Source organism: Lithobates pipiens, unplaced genomic scaffold (assembly GCF_037356315.1).
Source record: "Lithobates pipiens isolate NorthernLeopardFrog02 unplaced genomic scaffold, aLitPip1_a1.2 Scaffold_8, whole genome shotgun sequence".
Taxonomy (NCBI): domain Eukaryota; kingdom Metazoa; phylum Chordata; class Amphibia; order Anura; family Ranidae; genus Lithobates; species Lithobates pipiens.
This window is the reverse complement of record NW_027507903.1, coordinates 175,157,364-175,178,496: the sequence shown is the minus strand read 5'-3', so window position 1 is coordinate 175,178,496 and position 21,133 is coordinate 175,157,364. Positions and strand designations below refer to the sequence as shown.

Genomic DNA, 21,133 nt, shown 5'->3' with positions numbered 1-21,133 from the left:
AGCAATAGGGTTGGATGCATTCGCTCACCCCTGGCATTACCAGCTGTGCTATGCCTTTCCCCCCTTTCCTCTAATTCCACTAGTACTGAGGAAATTCAGGGAAGAAAGGACAGACTTAATACTAGTCACTCCTTTTTGGCCAAAAAGACCCTGGTTCGCGGGTCTTCGAAACCTAGCCTCGAAGCCCCCATGGAGGTTACCACTCAGAAAAGATCTGTTATCCCAGGGGACAGTAAGTCATCCAGAAGTGGAACTCCTGCAGCTAACCGCCTGGTTTCTGAGGAGGACCTGTTAAAGGCTAAAGGTCTCTCAGATAAAGTAGTAAAGACCCTGCTGTCCAGTAGGAAGGCAGTTACACAGGCAATTTACATGAAGGTCTGGAAAAAGTTCAACTCCTGGTGCAGTTCTAGAGAACTCAAGGTCAAGAGCACGGTGTCAGTCTTGGAGTTTCTCCATGAAGGAATGGAGAAGGGTCTCGCAGCCAGTACCCTGAAGACTCAGGTGGCTGCCTTATCAGTTTTCTTTGAAAAGACTTTATCTAAAGAAACTTTAATTTCTAGATTTTTTAGGGCTCTTGCTCGAAATAGACCAGTAGCCCTTAAAGACTTTCCCAGTTGGGATTTGTCTACAGTTTTACAGGGTCTCTCGGGAGCACCGTTTGAACCCTTACAGGAAGCTTCTTTGCAGAAGGTGGTTTTAAAAACAATCTTTTTGGTGGCCATCACCTCGGCCAGGAGAGTCAGCGAGCTCCAAGCTCTAGCTATTACAGAACCCTTCCTTAGAATTTATCAGGACAGGGTGGTACTGAGGACGGATCCAGCATTCCTACCGAAAGTATCCTCAACTTTCCATCGATCACAGGAAATAGTGTTACCTACATTCTCTGCAAGCCCAGCAAATGCAGGAGAGGAAGTTTTTCACACATTGGATGTGAGAAGATGTCTTTTACAGTTTCTGAAAGTTACTAAAGAATTTAGAAAATCAAACGCCCTCTTTGTGATATTTTCTGGATCACGCAAGGGGGAGAAAGCTTCTAAAAGTACGCTGGGTAGGTGGCTTAAGTTGGCTATAACAGAAGCCTATAAAGCAAAAGGAGAAATACCTCCCTCAGGTATTGCTGCCCACTCTACTAGATCCACGGCAGTTTCCTGGGCTGAAAGGGCCGGTGCCACGCCTGAACAAATCTGCAAGGCTGCCACTTGGTCCAGTTATTCGACATTTCTCCGGCATTACCGGTTAGATCTACTGTCTGCAGCAGATCAGGCCTTCGGCAGGAAGGTACTGCAGGCAGTAGTCCCGCCCTAGGGTAAGTTTCTCGGTTATCCTCTCCGGGGTTGTCCTGAAAGGCGATTTGAGAAAGACTCAGTTAGACTTACCGGTGACGGTATTTCTAAGAGCCTTTCAGGACAACCGTTACTTCCCTCCCTAGGTTATGCTTAGTAAATGTATTAAGTTCTACCATGGTGTTGTGCTTTCTGTGCTTTGTTTTCCAGCGTCGGAAGGCCACAATAACTGAAGCCATGGAGGAGGAGGAGGTGTTTTTAAAGTGGGCATGTGTTTCCTGATTGCAAGGTGGAGCTACACTCTCTCCGGGGTTGTCCTGAAAGGCTCTTAGAAATACCGTCACCGGTAAGTCTAACTGAGTCTTTTTTTCCCCCTTTATACTTTGTGTTCCAGTGGCCCATTTCTTGAAAAGCCACAACTTGACTTCTCACCGGTTGCTGTATTTAGCCTGTTGGATGGGTCATGTACCTGTTTCCTCCACCACACATTCCTTCTGCCCTTTTGGACAGCCTGTAGTAAGAGACCAGCAAGAGAAACAAAGGGCAAGGCAGGTAAACAAGTATTCCACTCGGAGTATGTGAATACTTGCAGCAGCCTGGAAGGTAGTGGAGTGGCAGCTTTTTTTCAAGGAATGGTTTGCTAAAAAAAAGTATACAAAGGATTCTTTAGCAGGTATGCACTTCATACAAGTGCCCCTCTGCTGACATTGTCACTTCATGCAAGACTATTGGTTCCTCCTTAACATATAAACAACTATGATGACAGCAGAAAAAAGACCAAATGGTCAATCCCATTTTTTATTTATTTATTTTAATTTATGTTCTTTGGAAAATGCAAGCAAAATTGTGATAAACCCCCTGCAGGTTTAAAGTGGTTGTAAAGTCAGTTTTTTTTTTTTTCTTAATACGTTCTATGCATTAAGATAAAAAAAGCTGTTCAGCAGCCCCCCTAAATACTTACCTGAGCCCATCTCGATCCAGCTATGTTGCAGGAGTGTCTCAGCTGCCCGGGACTCTCCCTTCTCATTGGCTGAGATTTCAGTGTGGCGCCATTGACTCCCACTCCTGTCAGTCAGTGAACCAATGAGGAGGGGGGCTGAACCCATGGCTCGTGTCTGGACATGCAGCAGCTTGCCATAGCCAGCTGCTTGCTGTGGGGGCACTCAGGAGGGAGGGGCCTGGAGCGCTGGCAAGGGACCCAGAGGAGGATCCGGACTGCTCTGTGCAAAATCTCTGCACAGAGCAGGTAAGTATAACGTCCGTTTTTCATTCTTTAAAAACATTTTAGTATCACTTCTTTAACCATTTCCCGACCTGTAGCAGAATGACGGCGGGGAAGTGGTTACGTAAACATGACTGAGCGTCATATGACATCAGCAGGATAAGAGACTATCGCTCGCCCTAAGGGGTACACAGCACAGCGATCGGTGGTGTGGCATTTCGGTCTGACACACCACATCACCTATCTCGGTAAAGAGCCTCTGACCGCGTGATCAACTGTGTCCAATCACAGCTGATTAAGATGTAAACAGGAAGAGATGTTTATCAGCTTTTCCTCACTCTAGTAGAGGCGAGCCGATTGGCGGCTCTCCTGACCTGGGGGGGGGGGGGGGTCTGTGATTGTTTCAGTGCAGCCCCCTGACAGATGCCTGCCAGAACCACAAGGGATGGCCACCACATGGATTCCTGGTATGCCACCCTAGACCACCAAGCAGCTGTCAATCAGTGCCCATTAAAAAAGACAAGGTGATCAAATAACCCCAAAAGAGCTCAATTTGTTTGGGTACAGTGTAGCATGACCGTGCAATTGTCATTTAAAAAGTGACAGCACTGAAAGCTGAAAATTTGGTGGGGCAGGAAGGGGGTATTGAAGTGGTTAAGCCATTATGTCAGACGTACCTTTTTTTAGAATGGACCCCTCCGGCAGCGCTGTCGCCGCTAATGGGGATTCCATCTTCACCCTGTAGTCTTCCAGGTTCACAGGCTCCGGCCATGCGCATGGGAGCCTCAGGCACGGCACAAGGCTCTGTGGGAACGGCATGGGTTCCTTTTAGAATGCATGTGCCACGTTTGCCCCAGGAAAACACTTGCCATGACACCTGCAGACACAATTGCTCTAAATATTTTTGGGTGGTGGTGAATTCGCATGCTTCCACTGCTCTTGATTCCAGAGTGAAACATTGTGCCCAGGTTTTGTCACATGCAATGTGATCCAGAAAATCCTGGCCTTACCTGTCAAAATGCTCCTTTAATGCAGTGCAGTCCTACTGCAGCTGAGCGTATTCTCACAGTACTGTGCTTGAAGTCTTCTGTGTATATCCGTGTGTTTTATGCCTTTGTTCACCAAAAAACATCACCACATTGATCCATGCTTGCACTAACACTATTGTCTGTCATCTTGATTAACTGTCTCTGGACTGGCCTGTGACATGTGCGCAGCCTATCAGTAATAGGACAAACTTGGCACTTCTGTGTGTAGCACCTCCAAGCTTGCATCCTTTTTATTTTTATTTTTTTTTATTTTTTATTTTTTTATTCTCCCCCCTATATGAAACCAAACTGTGCTTTCATCAGAATAACAAAAGGTAGGAATCTGCAACAAAGTTTCTTAAAATCCATGCAATGTACACAGATCACCCAGAGAGGAATGGGTGGGTTTTTTTTTTTTTTTTTTCCTTTAAAAACACCCCTCAAACGCCTATGCAAATGATGCAATGGACAGCACTCAGTGCTGTTCACATTATCAAAACATGGAGTGATCGCCTCATGTTGACTCAACAGGCATTTTTAAGCCTTTCAACACCTTCATTTAAGGTGTTAGTGGGACATTGCAATTAGTTAATTTCCTCTTATGTCCCATTTAAAAATAGGCATTTGTGGAGCGGTTTTAACTCTCATCAAACATTTCAAATCTGTGCATAGGGCATTTGGGGAGCCTTTTGAACTCTTCATTATTTGTAAAACTCTAGTCTAATGTCAATACTAAAGCTCATTACCACGAGTCTAACGCCCATACTAACGTTATGGGAGCATTTGTTAAGCATTAGACATTTAGTTGAGTGTGAACAAGCCCTTACTGTAACTGCTTGCTGACCGTTTACTGCATATATAAGGTGGCTCTACAGGGCAGGATCACTTACCTGTACATGATCCTGCACTTGCAGGTCTGGCGTGCAATTGGACACAGCAGGAGCCAATCAGCAGGTCTGCACTCTATGTCTGCTGGGACCCACCGATTGTTTGGGGATATATGCAGAACAGTTGTGTGTAAACAAGGCATGTCACTGTTCTGTGAGGAGGGAAAGTTGTGATTCTGTTTTCATTCAAAAGCAGGAACGTGGATCTCTGCCCTCCCATAGTACAAGCACCTCCCCCACAGTTGGTAAGCACTCCCTAGGCACACATTTAACCCTTTGATCACCCCAGATATTAAACCCTTATCTGCCAGTGTCATTAGTACAGTGACCGTGCATATTTTTAGCACTGATCACTGTAGTAGTGCCACTTACACCCCATTCACACCTGAGCGTTTTGTAGCTTGAAGCTACAAAATGCTAGAGGGGAAAAATTCTATTAATCTTAATGGAGATGGTTCACATCTCCACTACATGTCGCCTGAAGCCGAACGCCTGAAGCTCAAACAAGTTCCGGACCCTTTTTTGTCGCTCGAATTGAGCAGATTTGGGCGTTTTTCTTCTTTTAACATTGGTGACCTTTTGCCCTACACAATCGTGGTAAAAAAAGCCGCGAATCGCGGTAAAAACACCGCAAAAAACGCTTGAAAACGCTACGCTCAGGTGTAAATGCAGCCTTAGTGTCCGATTTTTATCTGCTGAGTCACTGATCGCTGTCAATGCTAGTAAAAAATAGATAAAACAAAATTCCATAAATCTAAATATGTAGCATAATACACATTGGCCAAAGTTGATCAAATTTGTATGTGTGTATTATATTATATTTATATTTTATAGCAGAAAATAAGATTTTTTTTTTTTTTTTTTTTTGATTATAGCGCATAAAATAAAAACCAGAGGTGATCGAATACCATCAAAAGAAAGCACTGTTTGTAAGGGAAAATTGTCTGTTGCATCGTTTGCGATACGCAGTGCTGTATTACAAACGATGGCGATAAATGTTTGTCTCAAGCTATGGCTTCTGTTCTTCTCAAAGTGGATTCGATATTTTGCTCCCTAACTATATAGCTGCTTATTTTGCGTTACCACTGATATTAAAGAATAAATTGTGTTTTTTGTTGTTTTTACTTTACATAAAAATTGACCACCACACACTTTGGAGGTTTTTATCTGATTAATCGGAACAATTGGCCAGCTATTCGATTTACAAAAATAATCATTAGTTGCAGCCCTAAAATTTGGTTGCCTTTTTTATGTTCCCCCATTGACAAAATTGGCATTTAAGTGGAAGTCCATGCAAAATCTAAAATCCCTGCATCTATAGACACCACGGATCTAACACTAACCTCTCTACCTCTCTAGCCCTGTAAAGAGAGTAAGTATACATACTTTTTTGGAAGCCGATCTGACTTGCTTAGTATGTGTATACTTATTTTTACAGGGATAGAGGGGTTAGATCTGTGGTGTCTAAAGATGCAGGGATTTTAGATTTTTACATTGACTTCCACTTTAAGCCCTGTATATTTGCTGGTTAAAAATAAAAGCAAACATTCTGCCTGTGTATCGGTCTGTCCGACAGAAGTGGGCTGTTCGGCCGGCTTTTGTCAGATGTGCATGCTGGAAAACCAGCCGTCAACCCACTCCCAATCAGTGCTCTTAGTGGCAGAGTGTGTTCGGGGGGGGGGGGGGGGGGGGGTGGGCGTCCATCCCCTTGTTAGAACACGAAAGCTCAGTGGGGGAGATTGCTGGACTAACCTTATGTGATTGGTACAACTGTTTTTTTTCATCCCACAGTTCAGTTTGCATTCAATTGCCCTTCATGTTGGCATTTCTCTTAGTACATTACAACTTGTGTATTCAGTAAACCCTGTGTCAGTATCATATGACTTGGCTCAAATGTAGATTTGTCAGTTGTACGTATCGTGGCTCACCTAGTTCTTGTCAATAGGATACAATTCTGGGAAGCGCTATTATACAGAAAAGAAACTGAAAGTTTGTGGAGCAGCAGGAAAGGGTGTGTCGGTGTGGAATCCCCACAGTGGACGTTTCTCTGGAAATGCACATTAGGATGTCCCACAGAATTCTTGCTACTACATTACTATGTTGCAATGTAGTGATGTCTGTCAGACAGCATATGATTTTTGAGGAAACCGTCCAACCTCTTACCTTTTTCAGATGGACGCTGTGTAAAGTGGTGGTGTTCTTATAAATGTTTAATTCAAACTACACATACAATTAAAGTGTCACTGTGCAGTAGAAATGGCTCACTTTATCTACAGGTCAGATTGCTGAGCTATTTCAAAGACCCTGAACCTTAACCACTTCAGCCCCGGACCATTTTGTTGGTCAAAGACAGACCACTTTTTGCGATTCGGCACTGCGTAGTTTTAACTGACAATTGCACGGTCATGCGCCGTGGCTCCCAAACAAAATTGACATTTTTTTTTTTCCCCCCACAAGTGGAGCTCTTTTGGGGGTATTTGATCACCCCTGCGGTTTTTATTTTTTGTGCTATAAACAAAAATAGAGCGACAATTTTGAAAAAAAAAACGCATTATTTTTTACTTTTTGTTATAATAAATTTCCCCCAAAAATATAGAAAACATTTTTTTTCCCCTCAGTTTAGGCCAATACGTATTCTTCTACATATTTTTGGTAAAAAAAAATCGCAATAAGTGATTATTGATTGGTTTGCCCAAAAGTTATAGCGTATACAAAATGGGGTATAGTTTTATGGCATTTTTATTAATAATTTGTTTTTTTACTAGTAATGGTGGCGATCAGCTTTTTTTTTTTTTTTTTTTTTTTTTTTTTTTCTGCGACATTATGGTGGACATTTTTGGACCATTGCCATTTATACAGCAATCACTGCTATATAAATGCCTTGATTCCTGTGTAAATGGCAGTGAAGGGGTTAACCAGTGGGTGGCAGTGTAGGGGTTAAGTGTTCCTAGCGGTGTGTTACTAACTGTTGGGGGCTGGGCTTTAATTTAGTGAACACTGATCTCTGCTCCAATCACATGGAGCAGAGATCAGCGTCACTAGTTGCTAGGCAGAACGGGGAGATGCTGTTTACAACAGCATTTCTTCGTTCAGCCACCCCGTGAGACGATCGCGGGTATGCCTGCGGCGATCGAGTCCACGGGAGCTGCGTCCGGACTTCACGGGGGTCCCGACCAGCACGCGAGCGCGCCGCTGGATGGCAGGCCGGCAAATTTAAAGGGACATACAGGTACGCCCATTTGCCTGCCCGTGCCATTCAGCCGGCATACATCGGCGTGCGCTGGTCGGGAACCGGTTAAAGTAGTATTAAAGCTTCCGTCCTTGTTTGTTAAAAAATAGTTACCTGCTCTGATCCTCTACTCTTTTTTGAATCCCCTGCTGGGCGCTACTGGCTCCTCCCCCTCGAGCAGTGCCCCTCTGAGGGCACCACTGCATGTTAGCTCCCAAGCTGCTGCTCTGTGTCCATGAGACAGAGCCACTCCCACCCCCGCTCTCTAATTGGCTCTAACAGCAGTGGTAGCCAATGAGAGTCCCAGGACAGCCGACGCTATTGTGAACATTGCTGGATCAGAGGGAGCTCAGGTAAGTATTGGGGTTGCTGGGGACTGCTGCGCGCACACACGTGTTGTGTTTTTTTTATAATTTTTATTTAGTTATTTTTTTTTTTTTTTCCCCCGTCATGTAAAGACCGCTTATCGTCTAAAGAAGAAAATTCCTCCTTTTCATGTTAAAGCACACTCCACCAGGGCTGTTCTTCTTGGGCAGTGCATCACCAGGCCTCCATAGCTCAGATCTGCAAGGCTGCAATTTGGTCTTTAGTCCATACATTTACCAGATTCTATCAAATCGATGTAAACTGTCATGAGGATATTGCCTTTGGGCGCAGTGTACTGCAGTATGAGTCCTCTAGTCTCTTGATGCCCTACTTTTTTTTGTTATGTCTCCCTCCCTACAGTTGCCATCCGACATAGTAACTACTATGGCTCTGTGTCTCATGATGTACGATAAGAAAATAGGATTTCTATAACGGCTTACCTGTAAAATGCTTTTATTTGAAGTAAGTACATCACGGGACAAAGGTCCCTCCATTCTTTGGTATACACTTGTATTGCTTTGCTACAAAATGGAGGTACTCCCAGTGTGGTTGGGGTCATATAGGGAGGGCACTCTTTGTCTTGGGGCATGCCAGTATCAATCACCTCAAGGTGGCCTATAACCCACATAGTAACTACTATGGCTCTGTGTCCCTTGATGTACTTCAAAGAAATGTATTTTACAGGTAAGCTGCTATAAAAATCCTATTTTTTTGCACCCAGGAACATGTGCATGACTACAATTGAGAGCACCAGGAAATGGTTGGAACTGCAGTATGTCATGTTCATATGGCAAAGCAGCTGGGGGCAGAGCAGACAGCTTAAAGGTCTCTTGGTACAAAACACCTGTAAGCTTACCATCTCAGATGCCACACCACCTTCCTGCCCTGCACATCCTGGGAGTCAGGACACCCCAAGGTAAGCCAGAGCACGGTTACAAACTTCTTCTGCCTTCTCACCTATCCGCTGAACAATATGCTTTTTGCTCCAGTGGGCCTGAAGTCATTCCTTGCTTTACTTCTGGTTCCTTTGTCCTTTTTACAGACTAAGGCCCCAGAAGAGAAAGGTAAGAAGGGCAGCGTGCACTCTGCTTCGAGACAACGTCCCTCTTGCAACCACAAATTGGCAGTAGGTTTGACCAAGCCACCTTGCCAAAAGAATGTAAACAAATTGGTAGGTAGAGAGTCCCAAGGCATTCTTAAAGGGCTAGTATCTGTCTGAAGAGATATCCACTACATTACTTTTCCTGCAGGCTGTGGTCCAGAACCTACAATCGCCAGCAGGGCCTACGACTGTTGCCAAACCCACAACTGCCATGGCAGCCATTCCACCTTTCAACTAGGAAGATACCAGCAAACAGGAGGAGGGGCGAGCAACAGAGTATGCACATTCAGACTCAGAAAATGGCTTATGCTCTGACCCTGAAGACGAGGACATGACCACCAAAAAATGTATCTACCTGACAGAAGACACAGAAGAACTACTTGGGGTTATATCATATTTGCTGGGTATTAGAGGAACCCGCAAAAATTATCCTGCATGAACAGATGTACAGAGGATTGCAACCGGAAAAAACAAACAAAAAAAAAAATTGCGTGCTTTTCCTATGCACACGGCCTTGAAAGACTGCATCTAGAGGAAATGGGAATAACCTATAAAAAAAATTGTATTCCTCGGCTTCATTAAAGCACAAGTGCCCATTTGGGGCATTTAGTAAGTGTAACAAACAAAACGGACCTTTCCTTTTGAAGACTCTGGCACATTAAAGGACCCGATGGACAAAAAAAAAACAGGCCTTGATGAAAAGACTGGGAGGCAGGGGCAGCAAATTTCAGCCCAGCACTTTCAGCAACCTGAACAACCAGCATATTGATGATCTGGCTGAATCAATTAAAGTCATTTGGAAGCAGGCCCTTCTAGGGAACAGTTGCTAAGGGCTGTTTCTCCACGGTTTAGGACTGTAGCCTTCATTGTGGACACCTGCAGAGGCTGTCACTGCCCGCTTTACGACTTGTCAGTTCTGCACAAAGGGCATTGTGGCTCAAAACTTGGTCAGGGGATGCCACTTCCAAAAACCTTTGACATATACAAGCAGCCTCGATCCTCTTCCTGAGCATCGGGAGCCAGTGAGGAGAAACACCTGGGAGAGCTGCTGCGCTCGTGGACATCGTTGGATCCAGATGAAGCTCCGGTAGATATAAGGGGGGAACTGCACCAAGGATTTTTACCCCAATGCCTCAAGGTAAAAATCCTTTTGCGTTTAGAACCACTTTAAGCTTTCTTTTCACCTGCAATGTATGAACAGGCTGATGCCAAAAGAACCTGGTCCTTTTGCCAAAGGAAAGACTAGGGGAAAACTGAGGGGATTCCTTCTCAAACCCTCTCCCTCCACCCCAAACAATGACTACTCACAGGTGAGGGGGAAAACTGACGAGTTGTATGAAACAGTGGTAGTAAAACAGGGCTGTCCATGCCACAGAAGGATATGTCTTAGAATTATCAAGAGCTCCCCTCGCAAGTTACCTCCTAACAAGATTGCCACAGAATCGGGGGGGGGGAAAAGTGGAGGGGCTATTCCCCTCCATAGAAGAGCTACTGGAACAAGTGGGTCATTTTCTTTGTACCTCCCATCAAAGATGGTAAAGTATTCTATTGCCACATTTTCACCAGGAGAAACAGGGAAATTCAGACTCCTCCTTTATTTTAACCCCTTCAACTCCATAAAATACAAGACATTTTGAATGGAATTCAACATGCACTTAAGCGTTTACTACCTCTGGGAGCAGGGGTGGATGATAAACTGGCAGAAGTCACAGCTGATCCTAGCCAAATGGTGAATTACCTGATGAGCATCAAGGAAACTATTTTTCTGACTCAAGAAAAGGAGCAGAAAATGAGAGGAAATAACATCCCCTTTCCTCTCTACAGCAAACACCATCAAAACCGTAATGAAGGTATTGGGCCTAATGACCTCTTCCATCCCTGCCATTACCTGGACACACACACTCACTCACACTACCTTCTAATACAATGGGATGGAAACCTATTACAATCAGTATCCCCAGGCAGGTAAGATTCACTCATATGGTGGTTCAAACTAGATCTCTAAGCAAGGTCTACTGGCATCAACTAGAGCCAATTGGGATCACCACTGACACAAGTGGCACTGGATAGCCCAGGGATTATGGTATCAACATTGGTCAAAGGTGTCCTTGAACCTTGAAGAAATTAACAAGAATTGATGTGTGTTCACTCATACTGGCAGACTACCTAAGCAGGAACACCCTGAGACCCACAGAATGGTCACCAAGCAACCTACACCTGGATAACTCAAGCCTGCGGCAACCAAACAGTGGACCTATTTGTGTCAAAAGTGAATTTCATGACCCCCAATTTCTTCAGGCAATAAACAGAGTGGACACCTACTACACACAGGTGTCCCCCCCCCCCCCCAAAACTTGGTTCTCAAAGTGATTGAGAAGATCAAGCAAGAAAAGGCGAAAGAAAAAGTGATATTAATAGCACCTCATTGGCTGCAAAGAGCATGGGTCAACCATCCAAAGAATATGAGCATCCAACCAGAACGGCTAACCCAGGGACTAACTTCTTAGGTTGTTAAACATTTCTGCCTCGCTACTGAGAGGGTGATCCTGGGAGTCGCACAGTTATTCTGGATGAAAAAGACAAGACCATCCTGTTAAACTAGCAGAGTTATGGTTTTGGGAATAAGACCGCAAGGAGGGACCGATTGGCCCTATAAAGATTCGACAAAATATTACCCTATAATGACAACACCAAAAAGTTTGAAATCGTTAATTTTTTTTTTACAAATTAAAAACAGAAAAAAAATTACATGTACTATACAAGTATTTACAGCCTTTGCTCAATACTTTGTTGAAGCTCCTTTGGCACCGATTACAGCCTCAAGTATTAAGTATGATGCTAAAAGCTTGGCACACTTATTTTTGGGCAGTTTCTCCCATTTCTTCTTTGCAGGACCTCTCAGGCTCCATAATGTAGGATGGGGAGTGTTGGTGCAAAACAATTTTCAGATCTCTCCAGAGATGTTTAATCAGATTCAAGTCTGGGCTCTGGCTGGACCACACAAGAGAATTCACAGAATTGTCCCATAGCCACTGCTTTTATCTTGGCTGTGTGCTTAGGTTCGTCCTGTTGGGAGATTAACCTTTTCCCTCCAGTCTGAGGTCCAGAGCTCTCTGGAGCAGGTTTTCATCAAGAACTTCTCTGTACGTTGCTGCATTCATCTTTTTCCTTGATCCTGACTAGTCTCCCAGTTCCTACTGCTGAGAAACATCCTGCAGCATGATGCTCCCACCACCATGCTTCACTGCAGGGATGGTATTGGCCAGGCGATGAGCGGTGCCTGGTTTCCTTCAGACATGACGATTTGCCATTCAGGACAAAGAGTTCAATCTTTGTTTCATCAGACCAGAGAATTTTGTTTCTCATTGTCGGAGTCCTTCAGGTATCTTTTTTTGGCAAACTCCAGATGGGCTGTCCATGTGGCTTTTTACAGAGTGGCCACCGTCTGGCCACCTTACCATACAGGCCTGATTGGTTAAGTGCTGCAGAGATGTTGGTTCTTCTGTAAGGTTCTCCTCTCTCCACAGAGAAACACTGAAGCTCTCTGAGTGACCATCGGATTCTTGGTCACCTTTTACTAAGGGCTTTCTCCCCTGATCTGTTTGGCCAGGCAGCCCGCTCTAGGAAGTCTGCTGATTCCAAAACTTCCTTAATTTATGGATGGAGGCCATTGTGCTCGTTGGGACCTGCTGCAGAAATGATTCTGTACCCTTCCCCTAATCTGTGCCGCGATACAATCCTGTCCTGAAGGTCTACAGACAATGCCTTGGACTTCATGGCTTGGTTTGTGCTCTGACATGCACTGTTAACTGTGGGACCTTTATATAGACAAGTGTGTGTGTGCCTTTCCAAATCTTGTCCAATCAACTGGATTTACCACAGGTGGACTCAACTTGTAGAAACATCTCAATGATCAGTGGAAACACGTTGCACCTGAGCTTAATTTTGAGTGGCATGGCAAAGGCTGTGACTACTTATGTACATGTTTTGTAAGTTTATTAACCACTTGAGACCCGCGCTATAGCCGAATGACGGCTACAGCGCGGATCTCCTTTTCCGGGACTACGTCTATTGACGTTGTCCCGTGCACGAGCGGCCTGTGCGCCCCCTGAGGGGCGCGCGCGGCGCGCTCTGTGATCGACGAGACTCGCCTGATCACCGATCCGTGCAAGGGGTCGATCCCGACCCCCTTATCACGTGATCAGCTGTCAGCCAATGACAGCTGATCATGTGATATAACGGAGCCGGTAATCGGCTATTATTCCTCCTCGCGCTGTCAGCGCGAGGAGAAAAAAAAAGCCGATCACCGGCGGCCGTGATCGGGACATCAGTCCCGATCACGGCCAGCCCTGCTAGTGCCCACCTGCCCCCTGCCAGTGCCACATTAATAAAAAGTGCCCCCGTCAGTGCCACCCAGCAGTGCCCACAATCTGCCTTAACAAAGGTGCTGCACCCCAGTGCCACATATCCGTGCCCATCAGTGTCATCTACCAGTGCCCATCCGTGCCACCCATCCGTGCCATCTTATCTTTGCCCATCGGTGCCGCCTTATCTGTGCCCATCAGTGCCCACCAATGCAGCCCATCAGTGCCCACCAGTGCAGCCTATCAGTGCCGCCTCATCAGCGCACTTCAATGAAGGAGAAAAGTGACCCGTTTGCAAAATTTTATAACAAACTATTAAACATGATTTTTTCTTTTTTTTTGTTTAGCAAAAAATAAAACTCCCAGCTGTAATTAAATACCACCAAAAAGCTCTATTTGTGGGAAAAAAATTATAAAAATTTCATTTGGGTACAGTGTTGTATGCCCGCGCAATTGTCATTCAAAGTGCATCAGCGCTGAAAGCTGAAAATTGATCTGGGACTGAGGGGGGTTTAAGTGCCCAGTAAGCAAGTGGTTAAAAATAAAAAACCCAAAGATTTCAAACTTCTTTCATGTTGGCATTATGGGGTATTGTTTGTAAAATTTGAGGAAAATGAATTTACTCCATTTTGGAATAAAGCTGGCCATACATTATACAATTTTTTTTTTTTCTTCTTCTTTAGATTTCCTTTAGATTTACCAAAACCATATAATGAGGTGAAATCTAAATGCTTTCAATTTGTGTGCAATCAGGCAGGCCCTTGTACTACACAGTTGAAAGTAAATCTAAAGGAAATTTTATAAGAAAATTGTATGGTGTATGGCCAGCTTAACATAAAATGTAGATAACGAGTGCTGTAAGTTCTTTCCGTATGCACTGTATGTCAGCTTTTTTATAATGGCGGATGATGGATGTGTTTCCTGTTAGGTGAGAGGAGTCCTATCTCTCTGATGCTGCCCTGGAAGGCTTCCAATGGGGAAGTGATGGGTGAAAAAAAACGAATAAATACAAATAAAGTTGCGCTTTAATCTGGGCAAACCTTTTTGAATTGGGTGAAATTTGATTAGTGGTCCTGTTGAAACCCTCTGCTAAACATCCTTATAATATATAAAAGCAAAGGAGATTGTCGGAAAATGGTCACCTGAACATCAGCTGTCTAGCATGGATCTGTGAATCTACATGCCTCCTGCAATTTATTATTTTTTAACTACATGTCCTGGGTCTTCTTCCAGTGGCAGCAGTGGGCAGTCATCCATACAACACGGGATGGTACTGATGTTAGGCCATCCACATCACTCTGGAGTATTTTCCTGTGAGTCGAGGCTGATTTAGTGACAAACCTGAAGGATAGCCTGGGCTCCCAGCAATTGCAATGCATGACACTGGTTGTCCTTCATCCTGTAATAGAACAGTTATGTGTTCTTAAACGTTTGTTTTATTAAAATAACAAACATGTCTATACTTGCTCTGTGCAATGCTTTTGTCACATTTTGGCACCTTTTTAGGGGGGAGCAGATACCTGTCAAATACAAGTATTTGCTCCCAATTCTGGCGAAAGAGCTCTACAGGATCTGCAGGGAACTACGCCATGTCGTTGCTGCCCCCCCCCCCCCGCGCTCTGTCTTCTGGGAGACACAAGGGTCCCAGAAGACAGCAGGGACCAGTCAGAATGCACAAATCACACATGCGCAGTAGGGAACAAGACTTCACTTCCTGATTCCCTTACAGAAGATGCCATGGCCGAGGGACGAGACGGGTCAGCTTCAGGTGAGGACATCACGGGCACCCTGGACAGGTGAGTGTCCTTATTTTAAGTCAGCAGCTGCAGTATTTGTAGCTGTTAACTTTGGAGCAGAGCTCCACTTTAAGTGTATGATATAGCAATCTGTAGGTTTTCTGTCTTTGTACTTGTTTACAAAACAAAGGACAAGGCTAGATTGCATGCTGTGGTAAGCGCTTTACTATTACATATGTCAAGTTGACAGTAAACCGTTGCTGTAATTTACATGTAATATAATATGTACTTTTTATATGTACTTTACAAGTCAATATTAAAGGGGAAAAAAATACATGACACTTTGGTTTTTTTGACCATGTACTGCTGTTGAAATTCTCAGTCCAGTACACGCAGACCAGGGCTTTGTCCTTGTGGATTTTTGCCCCTCACACCATAATGAGCAGGAGTTGAGTTGAGATGTTCTGACAGTTTTAAGCTTTTAAAATAACAGTTCAGCTAAACTTGCTGACTCATAACCACCTTATGTTTTGGATGAAAGAAACTATAATTGATAAAACAATATACGTGTCTGAACATGTATGTTCCTTCCAGCTTTGTGAATATTGTGCATGAGTTATGATGTATTTCTTATGAATTAAATGTTTACATAATGCCAAAACCACAATGGTGGGTGGAATTTGCTGAATTTTTGATAGCCAGTCATGCATAGCTGTGTTTTTATCTTTTTATGATTTTAATCCCAAAATTTCCTATAATTATTATATATATATATATATATATATATATATATATATATATATATATATATATATATATTATATATATATATATATATATATAATTTTTTTTTGCATGTTCATCTTTATGTGCATTAGTATGCTTTCTAACGCTATCTAAGACATAAAATACATCTGCATGGTCAATGGTGTACATGTAATTAAAACTGGATTCACACCTATGTATATTTTTATTTTTATTTTTTTGTGCTTTTTGCATTTTGCAGATTTGTACTACAGTCCATCTAACATGGTTTCCTATGGAACACTTTCTGTAGTGCAAATCTGCAAAAAGCACTAAAAATGCATAGGTGTGAATCCAGCCTAAGAGAATGGTAGAGGGGGGTATGTGTATTGGCCTGGAGTTTTGTGGTGGGGGTGTGGGTTTATTTTCATTTTACCGATTCCAGTGATTGTTGCTTTACAACATGAAGTACAGCATGTAATACTCTTACTTTAGGACAGCATAGTGCAATGCAACTCACCACATCGCACCATGCTGTGGCCAACAGAATCTAATGAATTGTCACTTGTGACATTTCTGTTAAGGTTTGGGGGGGGGGGGGGGGGGAGAACGATGTTGAGCCACTTAGTGGTGAAGTTGACTTGTTACAGTTAACCACATGGATATCAGGCCATGCGCCCCATGCATGGCCCTAGTTCTGGCTACAAGCCCGCTCAATTTCCGTGGGGGCAGGGTTGTTGCTGCTGATCGGCAGCTCTTTATTTTTTGTCTATAGTCTAGTAGCTGTATGTAAGGAATTTGGATGTGTGTGTCACTTTGTCCCACTGGAGGTGCTGTGGCTCTGGCTGATTTGCGGGGGACTGTCCTGGGGCTCCTGGACAGGCAGCACCCGCTTCTCCCCGCCTGTGTGATGACTCTGACCCCCCCCCCCCCCCCCCATGGCTGAGGTAAACATTTGCTCCTGGAATGTGCGTGGGCTGAACTCTACATTTAAGCATGAATTGGTGTTTGAGCAAATCAAACGATTACATCCGCATGCTCTCTGCCTACAAGAGATTCATCTGGTGGGTCCAAAAACCCTTGTATTAAAAAAGTGTTGGTGGCTCAAAATTTTCACTTGACGTACTCTAATTATGCTCGTGGGGTGGCCATCCTAATTCGTAAAGGGCTTCTTTTTGAGTGCCTCCAGGTGGTCTCGGACCCCAGGGGTCCGTTTTTGGTGTTGCATGCTACGGTGCAGAGAACGCCTGTTATTCTGGTCACAATATGTTCCTCTACCAGACATGGCCACAGTAGTCTCAGACCTGAGCATTAAGTTATTGCTCTTACCTGTTTGCCCTACATTTATTGTAGGGGATTTTAACTCAGTACTGCAGCCTGCTCTGGATAGACTGAAACCTCATGCGAATGAGCCTAAGCTGTTTAGTAAATGGTGAGGCGTACGGATATGTAGATATTTGGTGTTGGAAGTTCCCGGGAGAAAAAATATTCTCCTGTCAATCTAAAACCTACGGTTCTCTATCCAGGCTGGACTATGCACTAGCCACCAGGGACCTTCTGCCGGTTGTCAGGGCAATTAAATACATTTCACAAACAGACGTATCGCCCAGCGCACACCAGTCGCATGCATTTTTGAGTGGCTGCTGGTGTGAACAAGCTGTTATGACACATCCTTGTGTAAAATATGAATGCAGTATTCCACTGGATTACCAAGGGCAAGTAACTGGCTTCTATCCTACATTTTATTTATTTTTTTGATACAACATGCTGGCATCTTAATTTGCTGTTTATAGTTGCAGCACCTACTCTTTTCCTCCTTCCCCAGCCCCCCCCCCCCCCCCCTTTTTTTTATTTTTTTTTATTTTTTTTATTTCCACTGTGTTTTTAAAGAAGCATTATGGGCAAGGGTATTTCAAAATGTTTATATTAAACCCAGGTTTCCTTTAGTTTTCTAAACTCCACAAGATATTGCTGCATGATCTTTTATCATTCTGAACAATGAGCGTTGTCTGAGCTGGTGTCCTTTATGACCTAGCCACCCAGCGCTGCCTGTTCACAATCCTAAAAGATCACTTAGAGCTGCGGGGCTATGTGATCATCTGCCAAGGCTGTGTAGGTTTAGAAGCGGCCACAGAGTGATGCACTGAGCTAAATGACTTGTGAATATCAAGACTGGTCTATAGAGCAGTACTTTACAATTCTGTCTCCCTGCTAAAAAGTGTGGTTGGAAAGTGGTGCATAAACTGTGTGTGTGTATTCCCTCCCAAAATCTCTGGGTTGCAAAAATGATGTCACATAGTCTGGATGTAAAATAGAATATGTACAGCACTTACCCCTAACGTGGCTGCAAAATAGATAATGGACTAATTGAATCTATATATTACATTCTTTAGGACTCTCTGTAAAAAGTGTTCTATTCCAAGTGTTGTACTTCACTTCCAATAAATGTTCACGTTTTAAAGATGAATACACAGTGGGTAAAATGTAATCCTAAAGGTGTATAGAATAGGAAAGGAAGCACACATGCGCTCAATTCAAAAGTTGGAGGAAGACTTTTTGGTATGAGGAGGCTTATGCCGTGTACACCCAACCGGACTAGGTCCGGCAGTCTTCCCAACTGACTCTTCAGCAGAGTTCTGACAGACTTTCCGAATGGACTTGGCCACGCACTATCACACCAAAGTCAGATGGATTCGAACGTGATGACGTATGACCAGAATAGAATCAGGAAGTTCATAGTTAGTAGCCAATGGCTGCCCTAGCGTCGTTTTTTTTGTCCGTTGGACTAGCATACAGACTAACGGATTTTTTGACCGGACTCGAGTCCTTCAGAAAGATTTGAAACGTGTTCTAAATCTAAAGTCCGTCTGCTTTTTAGACCACAAAGGTCCGATGAAGCCCACACATGATCGCATTGTCCGGCAGATTCGTTCTGTGGGACCTTTGCTGTCAAAGTCCGGTCGTGTGTACACAGCATAAGACCCCTTTCACATGGGCGCATAGAATTCAGAGTGTGCATGTATGTGTGTATTCTTTCCCACCCCATCAAGGGTGGTAAAGAATGTAATGCAGTGAAATGTGCATTGTATTACATTCAGTGGAGCACAGGGGAGACAGTCTTTCTCATTAAAGAGAACCTGTCACCAAAAGAATCATCACAAAGGGGACTTCTTGTCCACTGTAGGAAACTTCAACTTGTGTTTCTTCGATCTGAAAGATTTATACAAATGGCTGTGCGGTGGGTGATTTTGCATTTTTGTATTTTTACATTTTTTATTTTTTTATTCCTCTTTTTCAGGTTACTCACTATAAACAGTACCCTCCAAACACGACCAAAGTATATTCCTACTTTGAGTGTCGGGAAAAGAAAACTGAGGATTCTAAAATTAGGAAGGTGAAATATGATGAAACTGTCTTTTATGGATTGCAGTATATTCTAAAGAAGTATTTGAAAGGTAAACCGGCTCCCTTTTCTCAAATAATAAATCTGCTGTCTTTAGAGTTACAAATTTCTTTCTTACACCTGGCTAAAATTGAAGCGAATCACAAACCATTATGACCTTGTTTCTGATTTTATTTTTGGTTATCCTATGGAACTGGAGATCACCTTTTATGAAAACTAATATCGCACCTCCATTGTGACATTTTTCATTATTTTACTACCGCTTTTTTTTTTTCTTCGCCAACAGGAAAGGTTGTGACCAAAGAAAAAATTCAAGAAGCCAAAGAGGTTTATAGAGAGCACTTCCAAGATGATGTGTTTAACGAGAAAGGATGGAATTACATCCTTGAGGTGAAAATAATTTTGTTGTACAGCTTCAGAGATATAAATAAATTGTCAGATTTATACATACTCAGATAACACAATTGTCATGAAATATGTAGCCCTTGATTGTCAGAGTAGGTTGGAAGGGGGTGAAGTTGTGGAACCTCCTTGATTTAGTTATTTAATCTCTCTTCCTTGGTGTCAAGAAGTTTGCAAGCATGTTAATTCCTCAATTAACATGGCTAAAGATGTCAATTGTTGCCAAATGTACTGGGATAGAAATGGCAGACCAAATGTACATGAAGACGAAAGCTGGTACATCCATAAGAAACCACAACACCCAAACAAATTTTATATAGCTTGGTATGTAAAAAAATTATTTATGTATGTGTATGTATGCGCAACAGACAGCATGGCTTCATGAAAGGCAGAAGTTGTCAGACAAACCTGATTTCTTTTTATGAGGCGGTAAGTAAAACCTTGGACAGTGGGGTGGACGTGGTATAATAGGATTTTGCAAAAGCGTTCGATACATTTCCGCCCACACGGCTCATGTGTAAGGTAAAGTATACAGGTTTGGAAATATCAATTTGTAAATGGATAGAAAACTGGCTAAAAGACAGACAGAATTCAGAGAGTAGTGGTTAATGATTCTTACTCTGAATGTTCTAAGGTTATCAGTGGTGTACCCCAAGGTTCAGTGCTGGGACCCTTACTTTTTAATATCTTTATAAATGATATTGGGTCTGGGATCAAAAGTAACATTTCCATATTTGCAGATGACACCAAGCTATGCAGTGGAATAATGTCCTTACAGGATGTCTCCAATTTAAAAGCTGACCTCTCTGCTCTGTGTAATTTGGCAACTATGTGGCAGACGAGGTTTAATGTTGATAAATGTAAAGTTGTGCATTTGGGGCCTAAGAATATGCATGCATACTAGGGGAGTACAACTGGGGGGATCCATAGTGAAGGATCTGCAATGCCAAGCTGCGGTTTCCAAAGTGGGCAGAGTCCTTTCTTGTATTGAAAGGTGTGTCCTCCAGAGAGAGATATATATAATTTTGCCCCTGTTCAAATCATTAGTAAGACCTCATCTGGAATATGCAGTTCAGTTTTGGGCACCAGTTCTCAAAGGATATTGGGGAACTGGAGACAGTGCAGAGAAAGGCAACCAAACTGAATTTATTTACTCTTGATAAGAGGAGATTAAGGGGGGATATGATCAACATGTACAAATATGTAAGGGGTCCATATAGTGAACTTGGTGTTGAGTTATTCACTTTACAGTCAACACAGAGGACAAGGGGGAACTCTTTCTGTCTAGAGGAAAAGAGATTTCATCTCCAAATAGGGAAAGTTTTCTTCAGTGAGTGCTGTGAAAATGTGGAATAGACTCCCTGCAG

At 43.3% G+C, this 21,133-nt stretch overlaps 1 protein-coding gene across 1 annotated transcript in view; it reads left to right on the top strand.

The window, feature by feature from the left end:
- The window catches only part of NAMPT (nicotinamide phosphoribosyltransferase), an 80,199-nt gene that overhangs the window by 21,348 nt on the left and 37,718 nt on the right, over positions 1 to 21,133 (top strand). Inside the window, exons 2-3 of the mRNA XM_077472057.1 lie at positions 19,260 to 19,416; positions 19,651 to 19,754. Of these exons, the coding sequence (XP_077328183.1) occupies positions 19,260 to 19,416; positions 19,651 to 19,754 (261 nt within the window). The remainder of the gene's footprint in view (positions 1 to 19,259; positions 19,417 to 19,650; positions 19,755 to 21,133) is intronic.